General features: G+C 44.9%; 1 protein-coding gene across 1 annotated transcript in view; it reads right to left on the reverse strand.

Moving 5' to 3' along the window:
- Positions 1–15,554, reverse strand: part of KCNK10 (potassium two pore domain channel subfamily K member 10) — a 123,997-nt gene that overhangs the window by 33,370 nt on the left and 75,073 nt on the right. Inside the window, exon 4 of the mRNA XM_042943999.1 lies at positions 4,630–4,790. Within this exon, the coding sequence (XP_042799933.1) occupies positions 4,630–4,790 (161 nt within the window). The remainder of the gene's footprint in view (positions 1–4,629; positions 4,791–15,554) is intronic.

Below are 15,554 nucleotides of genomic sequence, written 5' to 3' on the forward strand. Positions count from 1 at the left end.
ATTTTGGTCAGTGAGACAGAGGGAAGTCTACAGGGTAACTTCTGGGAAAGTTCTCCCAATACAAGGAGATCTTTTGTCCTGCCTTAAATATGGCTGAGTGGAAACATATGTGGTCCTGAGGCAGTCGTCATGCAAGCCATGCAGTAACAAGTCTGAAGATGAAAAGCCAACATGCCAAGGACAGCAGAGCAGAAACAGAGAACAAAACATGGGTACAATTTGGTCTTTCCTGGTACAGAGGTTCTGAAACCCTTGGAATTTCCAGTGATAAGAGTAACCAAGGTGTTTTTTGTTATGTGAATGACATGACTTTTGGATCACCTAAGGATGGGGGAGGTTTGGAACTTTCAGTACCACGCCCTGGTGGGATTTCTGAGGAGAGGGGAGGAACTGGAGGTTGAATCAATCATCAATGGTCAATGATTGAATCAATCATGTCTATGTAATGAAGCCTCCAAAAAAATCCAAAAAGAGGGGATTCAGGGTGCTTCCAGGTTGGTGAACCAGAAAGCTTCTATGTGCTACTGTGTCAGGCCCCAACTTCCCCAGAGACATTCTAGCAGATTTATTGAACTCAAGGATGGGGTCGTGGGAACCCCTAATCTACAGCCATGTGGTCAGAAGCACAGGTAACGGCCTGGACTTGTGACCAGCATCTGAAGTGAAGGGAGATCTTGTGGAACTGAGCCCTTCACCTGTGGGAACTGAACTGATGTGCTCTCCAGGTAGATAGAGTCAGAATTGAGTTGAATTGTAGGATACTCAACAGGTGTCAAAGAATTTCTTGGTGGTGTTGGGGGAACATCTACACATCGGAATTGGTACCACAGTCCTTAACCTGCCTTTAGGGAACTGACGCACCAACCTTCCTCTAGGCTCTTCGCTCTCCAGGGTAAGTAAGTGTTGAATTTTTAAGCCATTGTTAATTAGTACTGGGGCAATGTCCACTCTCCTGGCCTCATGTTCTAAGTGGAAGGACTTCACCCAGAGTAACATTCCAGGCCTCGACCTCCACTGTTCAATCAGACAAGTGACAAAGCAGAAGGGACTGAGTTCCTCCACCTCAGTCCCCTTCCCCTCCCATCTGAAACCCTCTGCTACACAGAGGCATACTTTGTTCTCCTCTCTATGATATAGCAAGTTTAGTGGGGCTAACCCTGCTCTCGTTAAGGAGGCCTGTGCTGCCAATGACTAGAAGAGACAGAATCTCCAAAATGGCCCGTGAAAATATCCCACCCTAATCCCCAGAACCTCTGGTAGGATGAGCTATTGCTTTCATGGCTATGTTGTGCCATATGGCACAGTTATTCTTAAGACAGGGAATTATCATGTGATCTAGTCACATGAGCCCTTAAAAAGCAGGGCACCATTCTCAAGCTGGTGGCAGAGGGGCAGAGGGAAGTCAAAGAGATACAATACACAAGAAGGATTCCACGATGGCTTTAAAGATGGACCACTTCATCTTCACTTCAGATGCTTGGCCATGTGCCAAGGAACCCAGCTAACTCCTAGAAGCTCTCAATGGCCCCCACCTGACAACCAGCAAGGAAACAAGAATCTCAGTCCTACAACCACTGGCAACTGATTTTTGCCAAAACCTGAATGAGTTTGGAAGCAGATTCCTCCCCAGATCCAGAGCCCAGCCCCAAGATATGCTGAGCATAGCACCCAGCCAAGCCTGCCCAGACTTCTGACCTATAGAACTGGGATACAATAAACGTGTATTGTTCTAAGCTTCTGCACTTGTGATAATCTGTTACACATCATTAGAAAACCAATACAGCAGAGAAGTCCTTCTGATTCAGGGCAAAGTGGTTAATAAGTCCTTTTGGCATCAAAGCAAAAGCTACGTTCTCTGATTAGCTTACCAGCAATAAAGCTGACATTTTAAACACTTTAATCTCTATCTGACTCCTGTGTCTACACCGCAAAATACAGGCGCCCAGAAATGCATTTTCTATTTTATCTTTACTCCACTAAAAATCTCTTCCCTACAGCTGAGGGAAAACATAGCAGATAAGAAAAAGACTTAACCCTTGAGCAGGTGGAAAAGGAAAAAAAAAAAAAAAAAAAAAAAAAAAAAGGACCTTCCCCACAGGGGCTGAACTCCACAACCCCAAGCTTTTATTGGTTTATAACATTTTCAGTTTTCAACTGATCACCTAAGAGGAACCGGCCTTTGAGATGCAGTATAAATGAATGGCAAAGACCTTTGAGATTTTCCACCCAAACTCTAGGCGGCAAGCAAACTGCAGACTCGGTTGTTTGTGTATTCAGGAAGTCGGCTGATATTCCTGAAGTACAGTCACCCCTTCTAGCAGCACCCTCCGATGTCGGGCAAATGCATACGTCGCATGTTGCCAATTCCATAAGATACTGCTGTTTCCTTCCTGAAAGACTCCCAGTCCTTGATGGAGCTGCAAGGGACTGAGTGTGCCATCAGCATAAAAATGAAATGCAAGGTTTTTAAGGCTCTGTCCCAGGGTCCTTTGAACGATTCAGATTCACCCGAGAGGCAGCTTTAAGGGAAGGAGAATAGTACTCTCTATTTGTAGTTCAAAATTCCCTAGGGGAAACTAAGTCCCCAAATTCAGCAGCAGATGTAGTCAGAATGATTGCAATCTCTTCCTTCATTTAGAACACAGTAACTGGTTTCTTTCTTTTTTTTTTTTTTTTTTTTTCTAACGGGGAATTTCAAAAGCTTTTAGTGCAATCCTTTCTGTCTACAAATAAGGAAACTGAGATCTGGAGAAGCTACATAAAAATAAAAAATGCCGGATCAGTCATTTCTCCATTTGAATCCTGTTCTTCTGAGTGTTCAATCTGCCAGATTCATTTTTGTCTAACTTGGAGTGGGGGCATGAGGCCATGGCTGAAAGGGCACCTCCGAGAAGTTCAAAACGGCTCTTGGAGATGGGGTTGCCGTGTCTGGTTTAGGGAGACCTGAACATCTGAGAAGCAGAGAAGCTGAGCCTTGACGGTTTCCATGGTGACCACTGAGCCCAAGTGCATGCTCTAATGAGCCAGCTGGCTAGCCAGCAGCCCACAAGCAAAGGTTATGGGACATTCCAGGAAAATCCACGTGCTCCCGAGCTCCTCAGATGAAATCTGAATGGGCGGCTATCCCGCTAATAAGGGCTTCTTTTGGGAGACACACACACACAGCAGATCTGAACGCTGCGTGTCTGGCCCTGTTCTCTGCCAAGTTCTCTTGCATACATTATTTCATTTAATCATCACCAAAACCTTCTCAAGTGGATTCGAATTCTATCCTCCTCTTTCGCTGATGAGTAAATGGGGCAGGATCACTGTAAACCCAGGATCACTGAGCTCAGAAGAGGCAACTCTAAGCCAGCTCTCCTGCCCTATTCCTCCACTCCACTTCAACAAACCTGAAAGTGCTCACCCGGGGAGCTCCCTTGCCTTCTAAAGAGAAGTCACAATTTCTTGTCTCGGAGAGAAAAACCAGTGCAGCTTCAGAACTCACCACTGATCTATCTTTGCCCATCACTGTTAGAATCTGAAAAGGTCTTTAGGCTGTCAGTTTTATTTTTTGCGTTGTTTTGTTTGGGAGAGAGAATGAGAGCACAACGCGCGAGCAGGGGAGGGGCAGAGGGAGAGGGAAACACAGACTCTTAAGCAGGCTCCAGGCTGAGTGAGGAGGGCCATCTCACAGCCGTGAGATCGTGACCTCAGCCAATATCAAGAGTCAGATGCTCAACCGACCGAGCCACCCAGATGCCTCTCACTCAGACTGTCATTTTTTTAAATATTAAGACATCATCAGAAACAACTCCCTGAAGCAGGTTTGAAAGACTTGAGAATTAGGTCAATAATGAAAAAGAGAGCAGAAATGACATTGCATCTAAGCCAAACAAGTTATCTGTGAAATCATATGGAGAAGTGTGAGTTAAAGGGCACTGGGAACCCCAACCCAATCACATCTCCTTCACATACCAATAAATTTCTTGAGTTTTTGTCCCTTGTTTAAAGGTAAGTATTCTCAAGTGGAAAAAACCCACTAAGACAATAGCAATCATCAACATCTTAGTATAAATTAGTACATTAGTGTACTGTACTATTGCTGAGGGAGCACTCAGAAGTGGGGGTGGGGCGTGGGGCGATAGGGTGAGACCATGAAGAGACAAATAACAAAGCACAACGCAGTATCTAGACAAGGCAGGCTTCTGGAAGGGGTCTTAGAAGCTAGGATCAGCCTAAAGACACCACACTTGGACATAAAAAGGAGTAAATAAGTTCTAATAACAAAATAAACGGATTTACCCCTCTATTTTGTTGCAAACACACTTAGAACCCAATCTTCCATGTTTAAAACGGAACTAAGTGTTTCTCCCATCTTCAGAAAACCTGTTTTGGCAAATCTGTACTTAACCTTCTTGTATTGTGATTCTGGAAATACACTGTCAAGAAGGAAGCTGCTGAAGGGAAAGGAGTTTTAGGCACAGTACCTGTGACCACCGTTGGCCAAAAGAGAAAACACGGTCATAACATTATTCCTTCAAAAGTGACAACGGTACGATAACATCCTGATAATTCCTTCTGGATCCTGTCAGGCTAAAAAGCCAATTGGATCGCAGAGGTCAGGATGTGAATAGACACAGTACTCACTCGAAAGACCTTCTCCACTCTTGCAATGCTTTTCCCAAAGATGGTTCCCAGTTGGTCTCCAATTCCAGCCAATAAGAAACCAAAAAGCGGAATTCCAAAGATGGCATATAAAATACAAAAGATTTTGCCTCCTTCAGTGCTCGGAGCAATATTCCCATACCCTGGTGAGAAATATCAAAAAGAGAGAGGGAGAGTGGTGAGGTGGCAGAGAAATCAGAGGGCTGAACAAGAGAACCCACAGATAGACAGAAGGATTTCTGCACTTCCACGAGCAGTCGGGGAGTAGAGCTTCATTTCAAAGGCCCTCCAGCAATCAGAACGTTGTTCCATTGCTTCTCTCTCTTCTCTCCTTGGAAACAGTTTTAAGGAGATCCGGCTTTCCTGGATCTTCATGTGTTTAATTAGATTACACTTTAGGAAAACTGGTAGTCACCCAGAATTGCATTGCTGATGGAAATCGGTACCATCCACCTCAGAAACACCAAACATCTTGGACATGCCTGGTTCAGGGAGACCTGAATATCCGCGAAGGGCTTGCCATTGCCCTTTGTAGATTTGAAAGGAGCTCCTCCTTTATAGTCTCATCCCACGTGCATCCCCTTCACCCAACAGACTTGGCTACCCCCGATATTTGGCTCTATAGGGAAACGGATACTCCGCACTAAGGAGGATATGTGGCCTGGCACAAATTCGGAAAGGACCCATGGATCATACAGTCCCACCCCGAGACACCTGAAAACTGCAGAGCAGGGAAGGAAGACTGTGCGTCTTCTCACAATGAGTGATGTTTAGCTCTGCTTGGCTTTTGCTCCTTACTGGGAACTTTACATCGTCTCTGGATCCTGCCTCTCTTCCCACCCGCTTCCTGCATCAAGGGCTATCAAGCACTAAATACATATCTACTGGTGGAATGGATGTTTGAAAATAAAAGAATCTTTTTATAGTCATGGCTATAATGTATATTTCAAGTAGTGCTTGAAAATACCAGCATCTTCATTCTTAAGAATTCTACAATTACGTAAGTAACTTCTGTATAGTGAGCACTGGGTTTCCACTAGATGGATGAGACTAATGGAAGTAGGGCTGGAAAAAAAAGCAGGGGTGGGGGAGGGGCTATGGTATTACCGTGACTTATAAAGAGATGAGAATCTAAATTACTTGCTATTCAGTTTCATGCCAATGAGTATTGCAATGTTATGCTAACTAGCGCCCAGGTAGTCATCCAACTATTCTCCCATAACAGGGTAACTCATGTGGGGCCTGTTTCTAGATCCATGCGATGGGTGAGTTACTGGGCTCATGGTTATGGTTATGTTAGGGGTGCAGCGCAGTCAAGGATAATGTTGACGCGGTCCCATCCTCCACTTCCTATGAGCCTAGAGACCTCGCTGCTGCTGTCTGCCTTCGGGTGATGAGTCACCTGGTTATTTTTCTTTCCAATTTTCTTGTCAGAATCGTTCAAACCTCTTATCATGAATTATCTCAGTTACAGTTTCCATTTGTTAAATGAGCATTCAGGCAAGCCTCCCTCATCTCGCATTTCTTTTACTCACCACCACTGCCATTTAATTGTGCAAAAAAAAAAAAGGCTCCTGGAACTTTTTTCAGCTGCTTTCAGGAACTTGGACAAAACCATTTTTCTAAGAATTCCCCTCTAGAATAATCTGATTTACATTGAAAGGGGAATAAATGTGCCTACCCAGCTTCACTTTATAGAGGTGGATATTGACCTGTGAAAACATTTACGACTCTTGCCTGACTGTCTCAGTATTGCCCGATTACTGTCAGAGAACGTAGGTTTTCCTTAGGCTGAGTATCTCAGAAAGAAACATACGGCAGACACAGCACAGGCAAACAAATTGAGGCTTTGAACCTGCTGAATAATGGGCATCTTATTAGCCCCGACAAGAGGTACACACTCTTGCCCCGGCTTTCTGTTTGGATCTGCCCCACCATCTGGGTGAGGACTGTGTCCAGGGACTTTCTGGTGGCATCCAAGGAGCATGACAAAGAAGCGAGAAGACAGAGGCTCCAGATTCAACTCGACCTCATTCCACTTGGTTGTCCTCGGATGCATTTAACCTCTACAAATCCCAGGATGAGAGGAGTTCAAGGGAAATGGGCACAAATCAGTGAACTGTAAGGTACTATTCCAGTGCAAAGTAGTATTATCACTAGTAGAATTACCGAAATTGGCTCCTTACGTTTTCAGTGTTTCATAGACTAGAACACTGAAACGAAGTTAAAGCAAAGTTCTCGAGTTAAGGACACAAGTAGAGTAATATTCACTAATATTCAGGTAAGTCTTTAAATATATTTAAGGCCATCACTTCATACTGAGCATAAGGTAATTGCCATTTTTGAGTAATGCTGTGTTTATGCATGTGTGCATGTGTGTGTGTGTGTGTGTGCACATGTGTGCACGTGTCCCCTGGCTCTGATGGTCTATACGGAAAAGCTGTTCCAGTGGAACCCTCAATCCTGTCACTCTGGGGAAATTCTAGATGAATCACATTTTGGATGTTTGCTCTGAGGCAATGGGAGGGCCACATTCCTGGATTTTTGGCTCTGCTTTCCCGGGCCTGTTGGACTTCCCTGCCCATCCTTCCAAAATCCTTGGCAGAACTTTGAAGTTCAGAGTGATGGTTATGGACGCTCATGGCTAGAGACCGCAAAGCTTCCTGTTCTGACACTTCCACTTACTGACTCTCAGATCTTGGGTATTTACTTAACTTTTCCACCTCACTTTCCTCCTCTGAGACCGGGCTGTTAACAGCACCTGCCTTGTAGCTATTAAAGATAAAATGGGTACATGCAAAGTATGAGTTGCCTGTAGAGATTAAATACATGTAAATCATGACACAAAGTAAGCACTCAGTAAGTAGTAGCAATTATCATCTTGCCCGGGGTTTTCTGTAGGAAGGAGTTGCTTCTGAGCAATACGTCTCCAGGAAGATGAAGCCCCAGGAGAAAACAGATGGCTGGCTCCTCTCTTCCCTCCAGAAACTCTGCTGTTCTCCCGCAGTGCCAGGACAAGGGGACAGAATGTCTGTACTGCCAGTGGGGCTGGCGTAGGGAGTTGGGTGGGCCCACAGCTGCATCTGGGGTGTGGGCATCTCTTGGTGCAGCTAGGGCCAGCAACATCTGGGAAATGAGATGGGGTGACGTGGCAGCGAGAGAGGCAGTTGGTCAGGGAGAACACAGGAATTTGGACTAAGCAAAAGAAGTCCAAAGAGCTACTCCACCAACCGACTTCTGGTGACTTCTGGCAGGAGATGACCAGCCCGGCAAGGCCCATCTGTTACAAATGAGAAGGACCAAGGCAGGGCTTCACTGTGTTCACCTCTGGCTAGAAACCAGTTCCAAGCCCTTTTTGAAGAGAAAGCTCATGTTTAAAGAAGACTGCCTGAGTAGCTCACACATAACACTTGCATTTGCTATTTAAGCCGAATCTTTGCACAACCGTGTGCCATTCAGCCGGTTATCTGGTTAAAAAGTGTGCATTGTAGGCCCAGACTGTCTTACGTGTGCAGAACTGGCTTTCTGGGAGTGCAATCTGTGCACCCACACTAAGAAGGGCCCCATGCTTGGTCTATTGATCTGCTGGTGCCATTTTGATGTTCTTAATCATTTTTTAGCAAGGGACCACACTTTCATCCTGCTCTGGGCCCTGGTGAACGAGGCTGGGCTCCACTGCTTACTAGTCGTGAGATATTGGCCAAGTTACTTAACATCTCAGAGCCTCGGTAAACTGAGGCTAATAACAGTACCTGCTGGCCATGCTTAATGTGAGACTAAGTGAGATAACTTTGTGGAGCACAGTGCCTGGCACCTAGTAAGCACTCACTAAATGTCGGCCTCAGTGACTATTTCCAAAGCCACAGATTAGCATCCCGTTCAGGTGCTGCTTTAAGTAGAACTATCTGCTCAGGTACTTTGGCGCAGGTACTCTTAACTGAGGTCGTCAGGCAAGTGACAGTTACTAGCTACTATCTGGGACCTGTCCAGGGGCTCTCTCTGATATGAGTGGAGTCAGGTGACTCAACCCAAAAACGCCTCGAAGACTAGCATTGCATAGCTGTTGATAAGAATGTTGTCATTTCCTGCCCTGCTACAAATAATGGTTTGTGGGAAAGCATCTGAACAAAGGAGTGAGCAGCATTCCTCCCGCTTAGAAACCCTAGTTGGTGGGAACCCACCATCAGAGTCAACATCCAAGGGCAGGTGGAACTTCCCCACATCAGAATTAGTTACTGACAAAGGGGACAGGGGACAGGGCACCCTCAGCAAAGACTGAGCAGAGTCTGGTCTTCCTCTGACGTGGCTCCTATTTTGGACAAGTGCCTGAATATATTCCCTTTTGCTACACACTTGTAAGTCTGCCTGTGTATCTGAACATAAGAAAACCTTGTTTAAAAAGAAGTACTTTGATACCTTCAGCTAAAAGGGACCCCTGATGCTTAGTAGTATCACTGCTTTTCAGAAAAGACTGTTATTCCTAAGAACTCTCTACACACATTCTAAATAATGAACACATTTCTTGCGTCTGACGAGTACATGACCTCATGTGGCTCATGAGAGTCTTTCTGGAAAGCCATTTGGCAAGCCTTTAAAAAGTCCATGCCCTTCGCCACCACAACCCCTCGGGGGATCCTCCCCAGGAGACAACCAGAGGTAAAGACCACACTCGACACACAAAGACTTCACACCACAGTGGGACACAATCACAAAATGGAAGCAGCTTAAGCTTCCAACATGTGATTACGGTATGGATGATGTATCCAGTGGAATCCAATAGAGATCATGTTTTTCAAAGAACCTCAACGATTTGGGGAAATGTCTACAATATTACATCACAAATTATAGGAACTCAAGTAAATAGGCAAATGTTTGGATAGTTCACAAATAATGAAAAGACAGCTCCTTAGCTCCAGCTACCCCACTGCCTGACTCCTAAATAGTGGAAAATTTCTCAAGCACTGGAAGAACTTGAGGACTCTGGGTTTTCTTATAAGCCTTGCTACCACGTGTGATGAATGAATTTGCCACCAAATAATTGAAGGGAAAAAACCACATTATTTCTTCACCTCATTATTCTTACCAACATTGTACTAAGGCTTTACTTAGAATTCTCTAACTGTAGGATTTTAGAAATATCCTCCATTCTAGAGGTAAAATTTAGCCAGCTCCGTGATTTTCAGCTTACAGTGTATTATTTTTCAATGAAGAGAAAGGGAGGGTCAGAGAGACAATAATTTACCATCGCATAGAACAAGGACCTAATCTCTAGCAATAATACTGAGCCATGATACTAAAGTGGACTTTTAATTCGGGTTGGAATTTAGTTTTGCTTTGTGTTTTGTTTGTATGCTTGGTTTTAGTTTCCTGTTGAGCACCCACCGTCCCTTCAGACTTTTGGGAAGGGTCTTCATTCATAGATATGACAGAGTGTCCTGCCTCCCGCTACAGAGCCTCCCAGGTCACCAGGACACAGGTACCTGAACCACAGGCTCATCCAATAGGATGTTCTCCATCAGGAGTGAGTGGCCCAAAAAAGGTAGAAGATAGTGCCCGCAGGTGCAGTGACCAGCACAGTCAGGCACGGGCCACCCAGGCCAGAGGACCCTTGTGGACCCTCCGTGATCTCTGACCCATTAAGTGTGTGTCACTTAGGATTTTTTCAGTTTTAGGTAACAGAAAACCCAATGCAGTCTTGCTTAAGCAAAACCAGAAATGCACTGCCCCCAGTAAATAAGGGATTTAACATTTATTTATTAACACCCCGTGGGTAGCTCCACCTAGAGTTCAAAAGATGTTAGCAGGACCCCATTTATCTGTCTTTCCTCCTCTGCTTCTTTTTTTTTTCAACTTTTTTTTTTTTTTTTTTTTTTTTATTTTTGGGACAGAGAGAGACAGAGCATGAACGGGGGAGGGGCAGAGAGAGCGAGGGAGACACAGAATCGGAAACAGGCTCCAGGCTCCGAGCCATCAGCCCAGAGCCCGACGCGGGGGTCGAACTCACGGACCGCGAGATCGTGACCTGGCTGAAGTCGGACGCTTAACCGACTGCGCCACCCAGGCGCCCCTCCTCTGCTTCTTTAGTGTTATCTGAAGTCTAGCCAGGAAAATGACTACCAGTGTCTTATGCCTATCTCTTTCCAGATTTGCTCCAGTAAGAACAAGAGGAAGCCATTTCCTCCAAAGCTCAAGCAAAAGCCCAGGAACTGAGTTTCTTATTGGCCTATTCGAGATCTCATGCCCATCTCTGGACTAAAGACTTTGGCCAGGCACATGCACCGTATTGGATTTCTTGGTCTAGAAAAGATGATTCATCCCCTGAGGCCTGGAGGCCAGGCATGGGGGGGAGGGGTGCCACTCAGGAAATGGTTATCAGGAGACAAGTGTATATAAGCGTATAAAATGAAACCCAGGCAGCAGAAACCAAGGATTAAGAGTGATTTGCACAAAGTCAGAGATTCCCGTGTACATACATTAAAAAGGGCAGCACATGTTACATATCAAATGTTTCTCATTAGGCACATGGAACCACCACTCCCCATCACAAAAGGTCATATGGTCAATGAACACTGCCGTTTAATAGACCAAGCCCCTGGGATCCTAACGAGTTGACACAATAAATACCATCAGTGTGCATTCCAATGTAACTATAGTGTTTTGCAGCAGACCACTGATTTAGCCATTTTACAAAGCAAGAAAATTGGGATTTTTTTCCTTTTTCTGTCTTCTTTAACACATACTAATGTCTCATGGATCCAACACTGGGTACTGGAGTGCACCTTCCAAAATGTACCTCTTGAAGTGGCCCAGACTGCCTCAATTTTAATCATTTTACTATAAATCCTCCAAAAATGCATGACACATTTCTCCCTCTTACTGACCAGACTGGTGACACAATTTAACCTGACACTGGTCTTCTCTGATCTACTGCAGGGATGCTCTCGGGTGCCGTTGAGTTTTATAGCACTTTTTGCCCTTATATCAAACGGTGCCACTTCCTCTGTGGGGAGCTGTGAGTTGTGGACTAAATGATCCAGTCTTGCCTGGAGTGTCAAAAGGCTTCTAGGACCCAATCCCACTATAGTGTGATCCACACCTCCAACGTGTGTCAGAGCTGATTTTACTATGTTTGTATATTCGCAAATGTGAACATGGTATGTCATTTAATTAGATTAAAGGACTTTCTGAAAAGAAATGCCAATTCTCTCCCATCCCAAATTTTCTTACTGCATATAACTTTCTTGAACGCACCAATGTAGAAATAATACAGGTCCTAAAGGCTAGATCTAAAAACAATAACTTCTAAAAACATAGAAGCCTTGGGGCGCCTGGGTGGCGCAGTCGGTTAAGCGTCCGACTTCAGCCAGGTCACGATCTCGCGGTCCGTGAGTTCGAGCCCCGCGTCAGACTCTGGGCTGATGGCTCGGAGCCTGGAGCCTGTTTCCGATTCTGTGTCTCCCTCTCTCTCTGCCCCTCCCCCGTTCATGCTCTGTCTCTCCCTGTCCCAAAAATAAATAAAAATAAAAATAAAAAAATAAAAAATAAAAACATAGAAGCCTATGCCTCTAAAACAGTCCTCAACCTCGGAAACTTGCACTAATAGGAAGTCGGTCATCAAAGTGCCCAAGGAGGGCACACTATCCAACACCCACTTGAGAGATGGTCGTGAAGGGTAAGGAGAGGGAAGGCATAGCTGGGCCTCAGAGAGCAACAGACAAGGGAGGTCCTCCCAGAGAGCATAAAAGGAGTTAGTGACGATCCTTCCACCTCCAGGGCTGAGGGGTCTCTCGATGCTATGTGTCTCCCATTCTTCTGAATGAGAATTTTTATTGCAATGTGACTAAACTTTTGTAGAGGGGCAGAAAACTCTCACTTTCAGCAGAGCTGGGAGAGCAATATTATTTATAGCTTCCCCCATGTGTGTAAGGATTACCAAAAGGGTTGGACTGACACCATATGGGAAACAATAAAGAGAAGAAGCACAGAGAAGGAAGAAAAGGCCCATCAGTAGAAAATCCCAGAAAGTGCCAGCAAAAATCCAATTATGACGGTGAGACTCTCATTCTGAACTTCAAAAGAACTATCTTTGTTCATACCAAGTGTAGAAAACAGGGTGAAGAGAGAGCGCAGCAGAAGCCCCCTTGAACTTGATCTGGTTCAGAAAAAACCGAAGAGGCAGGACTATACAGAAAATCACATAGATGGGTCACACTTGCAGGAAACCCTCTCTCTCTGTGGCAGCAGAAAAGAGGACAAAGATGTGCTACCTAGAAGGTTACCCTACCTCTCCCGGCTTTCCTTCTCCGGCCACACAGAATCTTTCAGCAGATAGCTGGATCGGGAATATCGTTTGTTTTTGGCATCAAGTATTTCAAAAGGAAACCGGTCCAGCATAAATACAAAGCTTCTGTTTTTTAAAACTGTGGCAAGAGGGGTGCCTGGGTGGCTCGGTCGGCTAAGCATCCAACTCTTGATCTCAGGGTCGTGAGTTCAAGCCCTGTATTGGGCTTCACACTGGGCATGGAACTTACATAATATATAATATTACCAACAGGTGAAAGGCACTCAGTCAAAAAACGCTGCCTCAACCAGACAAAACGTGTGACCACCTGTGAAGCAATCACCTCCAATAACCATCGCAGCAAAACCACAAAGCAGAAGAGCCGGAAATCAGGAAAGAAACAGTGAGATAACAAGGGAAGATGGAATGTGAGCTAATGGCATTCCGGAAAGAAATACGAAAGGAAAAAATATCCCCTAATGATCACAAAAATGAAAATAAAATTGGAAGGAGCACATGGCAAAAAAGGCACTGTGAAAAAACAGGAAAGGAAGAGAGAAGATAACAGGAACAAAATGGAAACCACATTTTCCGAGTTAAAAAGGAGTGGTGGGGGGCCGGGGGGGGGGGCGGGGGGAGGGTGTGCCTGGGTTGCTCAGTCGGTTGAGCGTCTGACTTCTGCTCAGGTCATGCTCCTGTGGTTCACGAGTTCAAGCCCCGCATCAGGCTCTATGCTTGACAGCTCAGAGCCTTGGAGGCTGCTTCGCATTCTGGGTCTCCCTCTCTCTGCCCCTCCCGTTTGCATGCGCGTTCTCTCTCTCTCTCAAAAATAAATAAAAACATTTTTAAAATTTTTAAAAAAGGAATAGGTGGAAAATGATAGACACAGAAGACAGGCAAAGTAATGACAATATATGTATAGTCAGAATTCCCAAAGGACAGGACCAAAACCACATGGCAGAGGACATGTGTAAAGATGACAATCAAGAACACTTTCCTGAAATAAAAGGGACAAAACCTACTTGTATTATCAGATGAAAGAGAAACGGCCCTTTGTGTAGCCAAGCAACAAAGTAAAATCCCTTCTAAAAGGGGGAAAAATTGGGCTGGCATCAGGTTTCTCCCCAGCAGCACAGACGTCAGGGAAGAGTGGATTATCACCCAGAAGACCCTCAAAAAAATAAAATGTGAGTCACAGATTTCATTTCCAGACACACTGCCCCTCAAGGGTAAGGCTACATTTTGAGCAAAGCTGAGAGAGAGAGAGAGTGGCTGCAAGCAGGGGGGCGGGCAGAGAGAGAGGAAGACACAGAATCCGAAGCAGGCTCCAGGCTCTGAGCTGCCAGCACAGAGCCCGACATGGGGCTTGAACTCACAAACTGTGGGATCATGACCTGAGCCGAAGGCTGATGCTTAACCAACTGAGCCACCCAGGTGCCCCTCCTATGAGCCCTTCATAAGGCAACTACTTGAAGATGAGTTTGAGCCAAGTAAGTGGTGATGAGAAAAGCCACAGCAGAAGAACGAGGGCTGAACATTGACAATATATAACTGTGGGACCAGGACTAAAACACATGTGAGTATCAGGTAACAGAACACAATGTAAATCACAGACCCTGACGTTATAGAATGATCCAGTGAGTAACACCCAACAGCCCAAGTGCGAAAGAAGTAGAGACGCTGAGTAAGTTCACTGACTGCATTCTACGTCACAGCTGAGAGCCAAGAGTTATCATTCGATGTGGGCAAATCATCAAATAGAAGCATAAGCATATTTAATAATTTAAAAGTAAGCATTACATGGATGGGATCGACTAAAATTGTGTGAGAGAAGAGATGTCTTCACCTGTGATAGAGAACTAGCAAATACTGCTTAAAAAAGCAAATACAGAGTTTATTATATATGACTGTAATTATAAAGTTAACTCCTAACACAAAAATCTAAAACTCCCCAAGAATCAGAAAAAAGACACACGCAAATATAAGACAAAAACCGGTGCAGGGAAGAAGTGATCACAGATCACCATAGGATCAGTTATAAAGGGCATTTACCTGGTCAAACTAAGGCAAACCTTCATTGTTGATCGAATTAAACCATATTGGGAAGATAGGGGGGGGGTGGGAAGAGAGCCCTGTACAGAAGGGCAGAGGGGAAGAAAGAGAATCACAGGGAATATGTTCCAAGACCCCAGTGGTGCCTGAAACCACAGACAGTACCAAACCCTATACAGACTATGTTTCTTCCTATCCATGCATACCTATAATAAAGTTTAATTATACAGTAGGCACAGTAAGAGACAACTGATGATGAAATAGAACGATGATAACCATACACTGTCATAAAAGTTATGTGAATGGTCTCTCAAAATATCTCACTGTTCTGCACTCACCCTTCCCCTTCCTGCGATGATGTAAGATGATAAAATGCCGACGTGATGAGATAAAGTGAGGTGAATGATGTAGGCATTGTGATGTAGCACGAGTCCACCACTGACCTTCTGATGATGAATCAGAAGGAAGACTGTCTGCTTCTGGACCACAGTGGACCGAGAGTAAATGAAACCATAGACAAAAAAAACTATGGATGGGGGACCACTCTGATTCCTCACCTTTCACAACTGGAAGT

Source organism: Panthera leo, chromosome B3, assembly GCF_018350215.1.
Source record: "Panthera leo isolate Ple1 chromosome B3, P.leo_Ple1_pat1.1, whole genome shotgun sequence".
Taxonomy (NCBI): Eukaryota; Metazoa; Chordata; class Mammalia; order Carnivora; family Felidae; genus Panthera; species Panthera leo.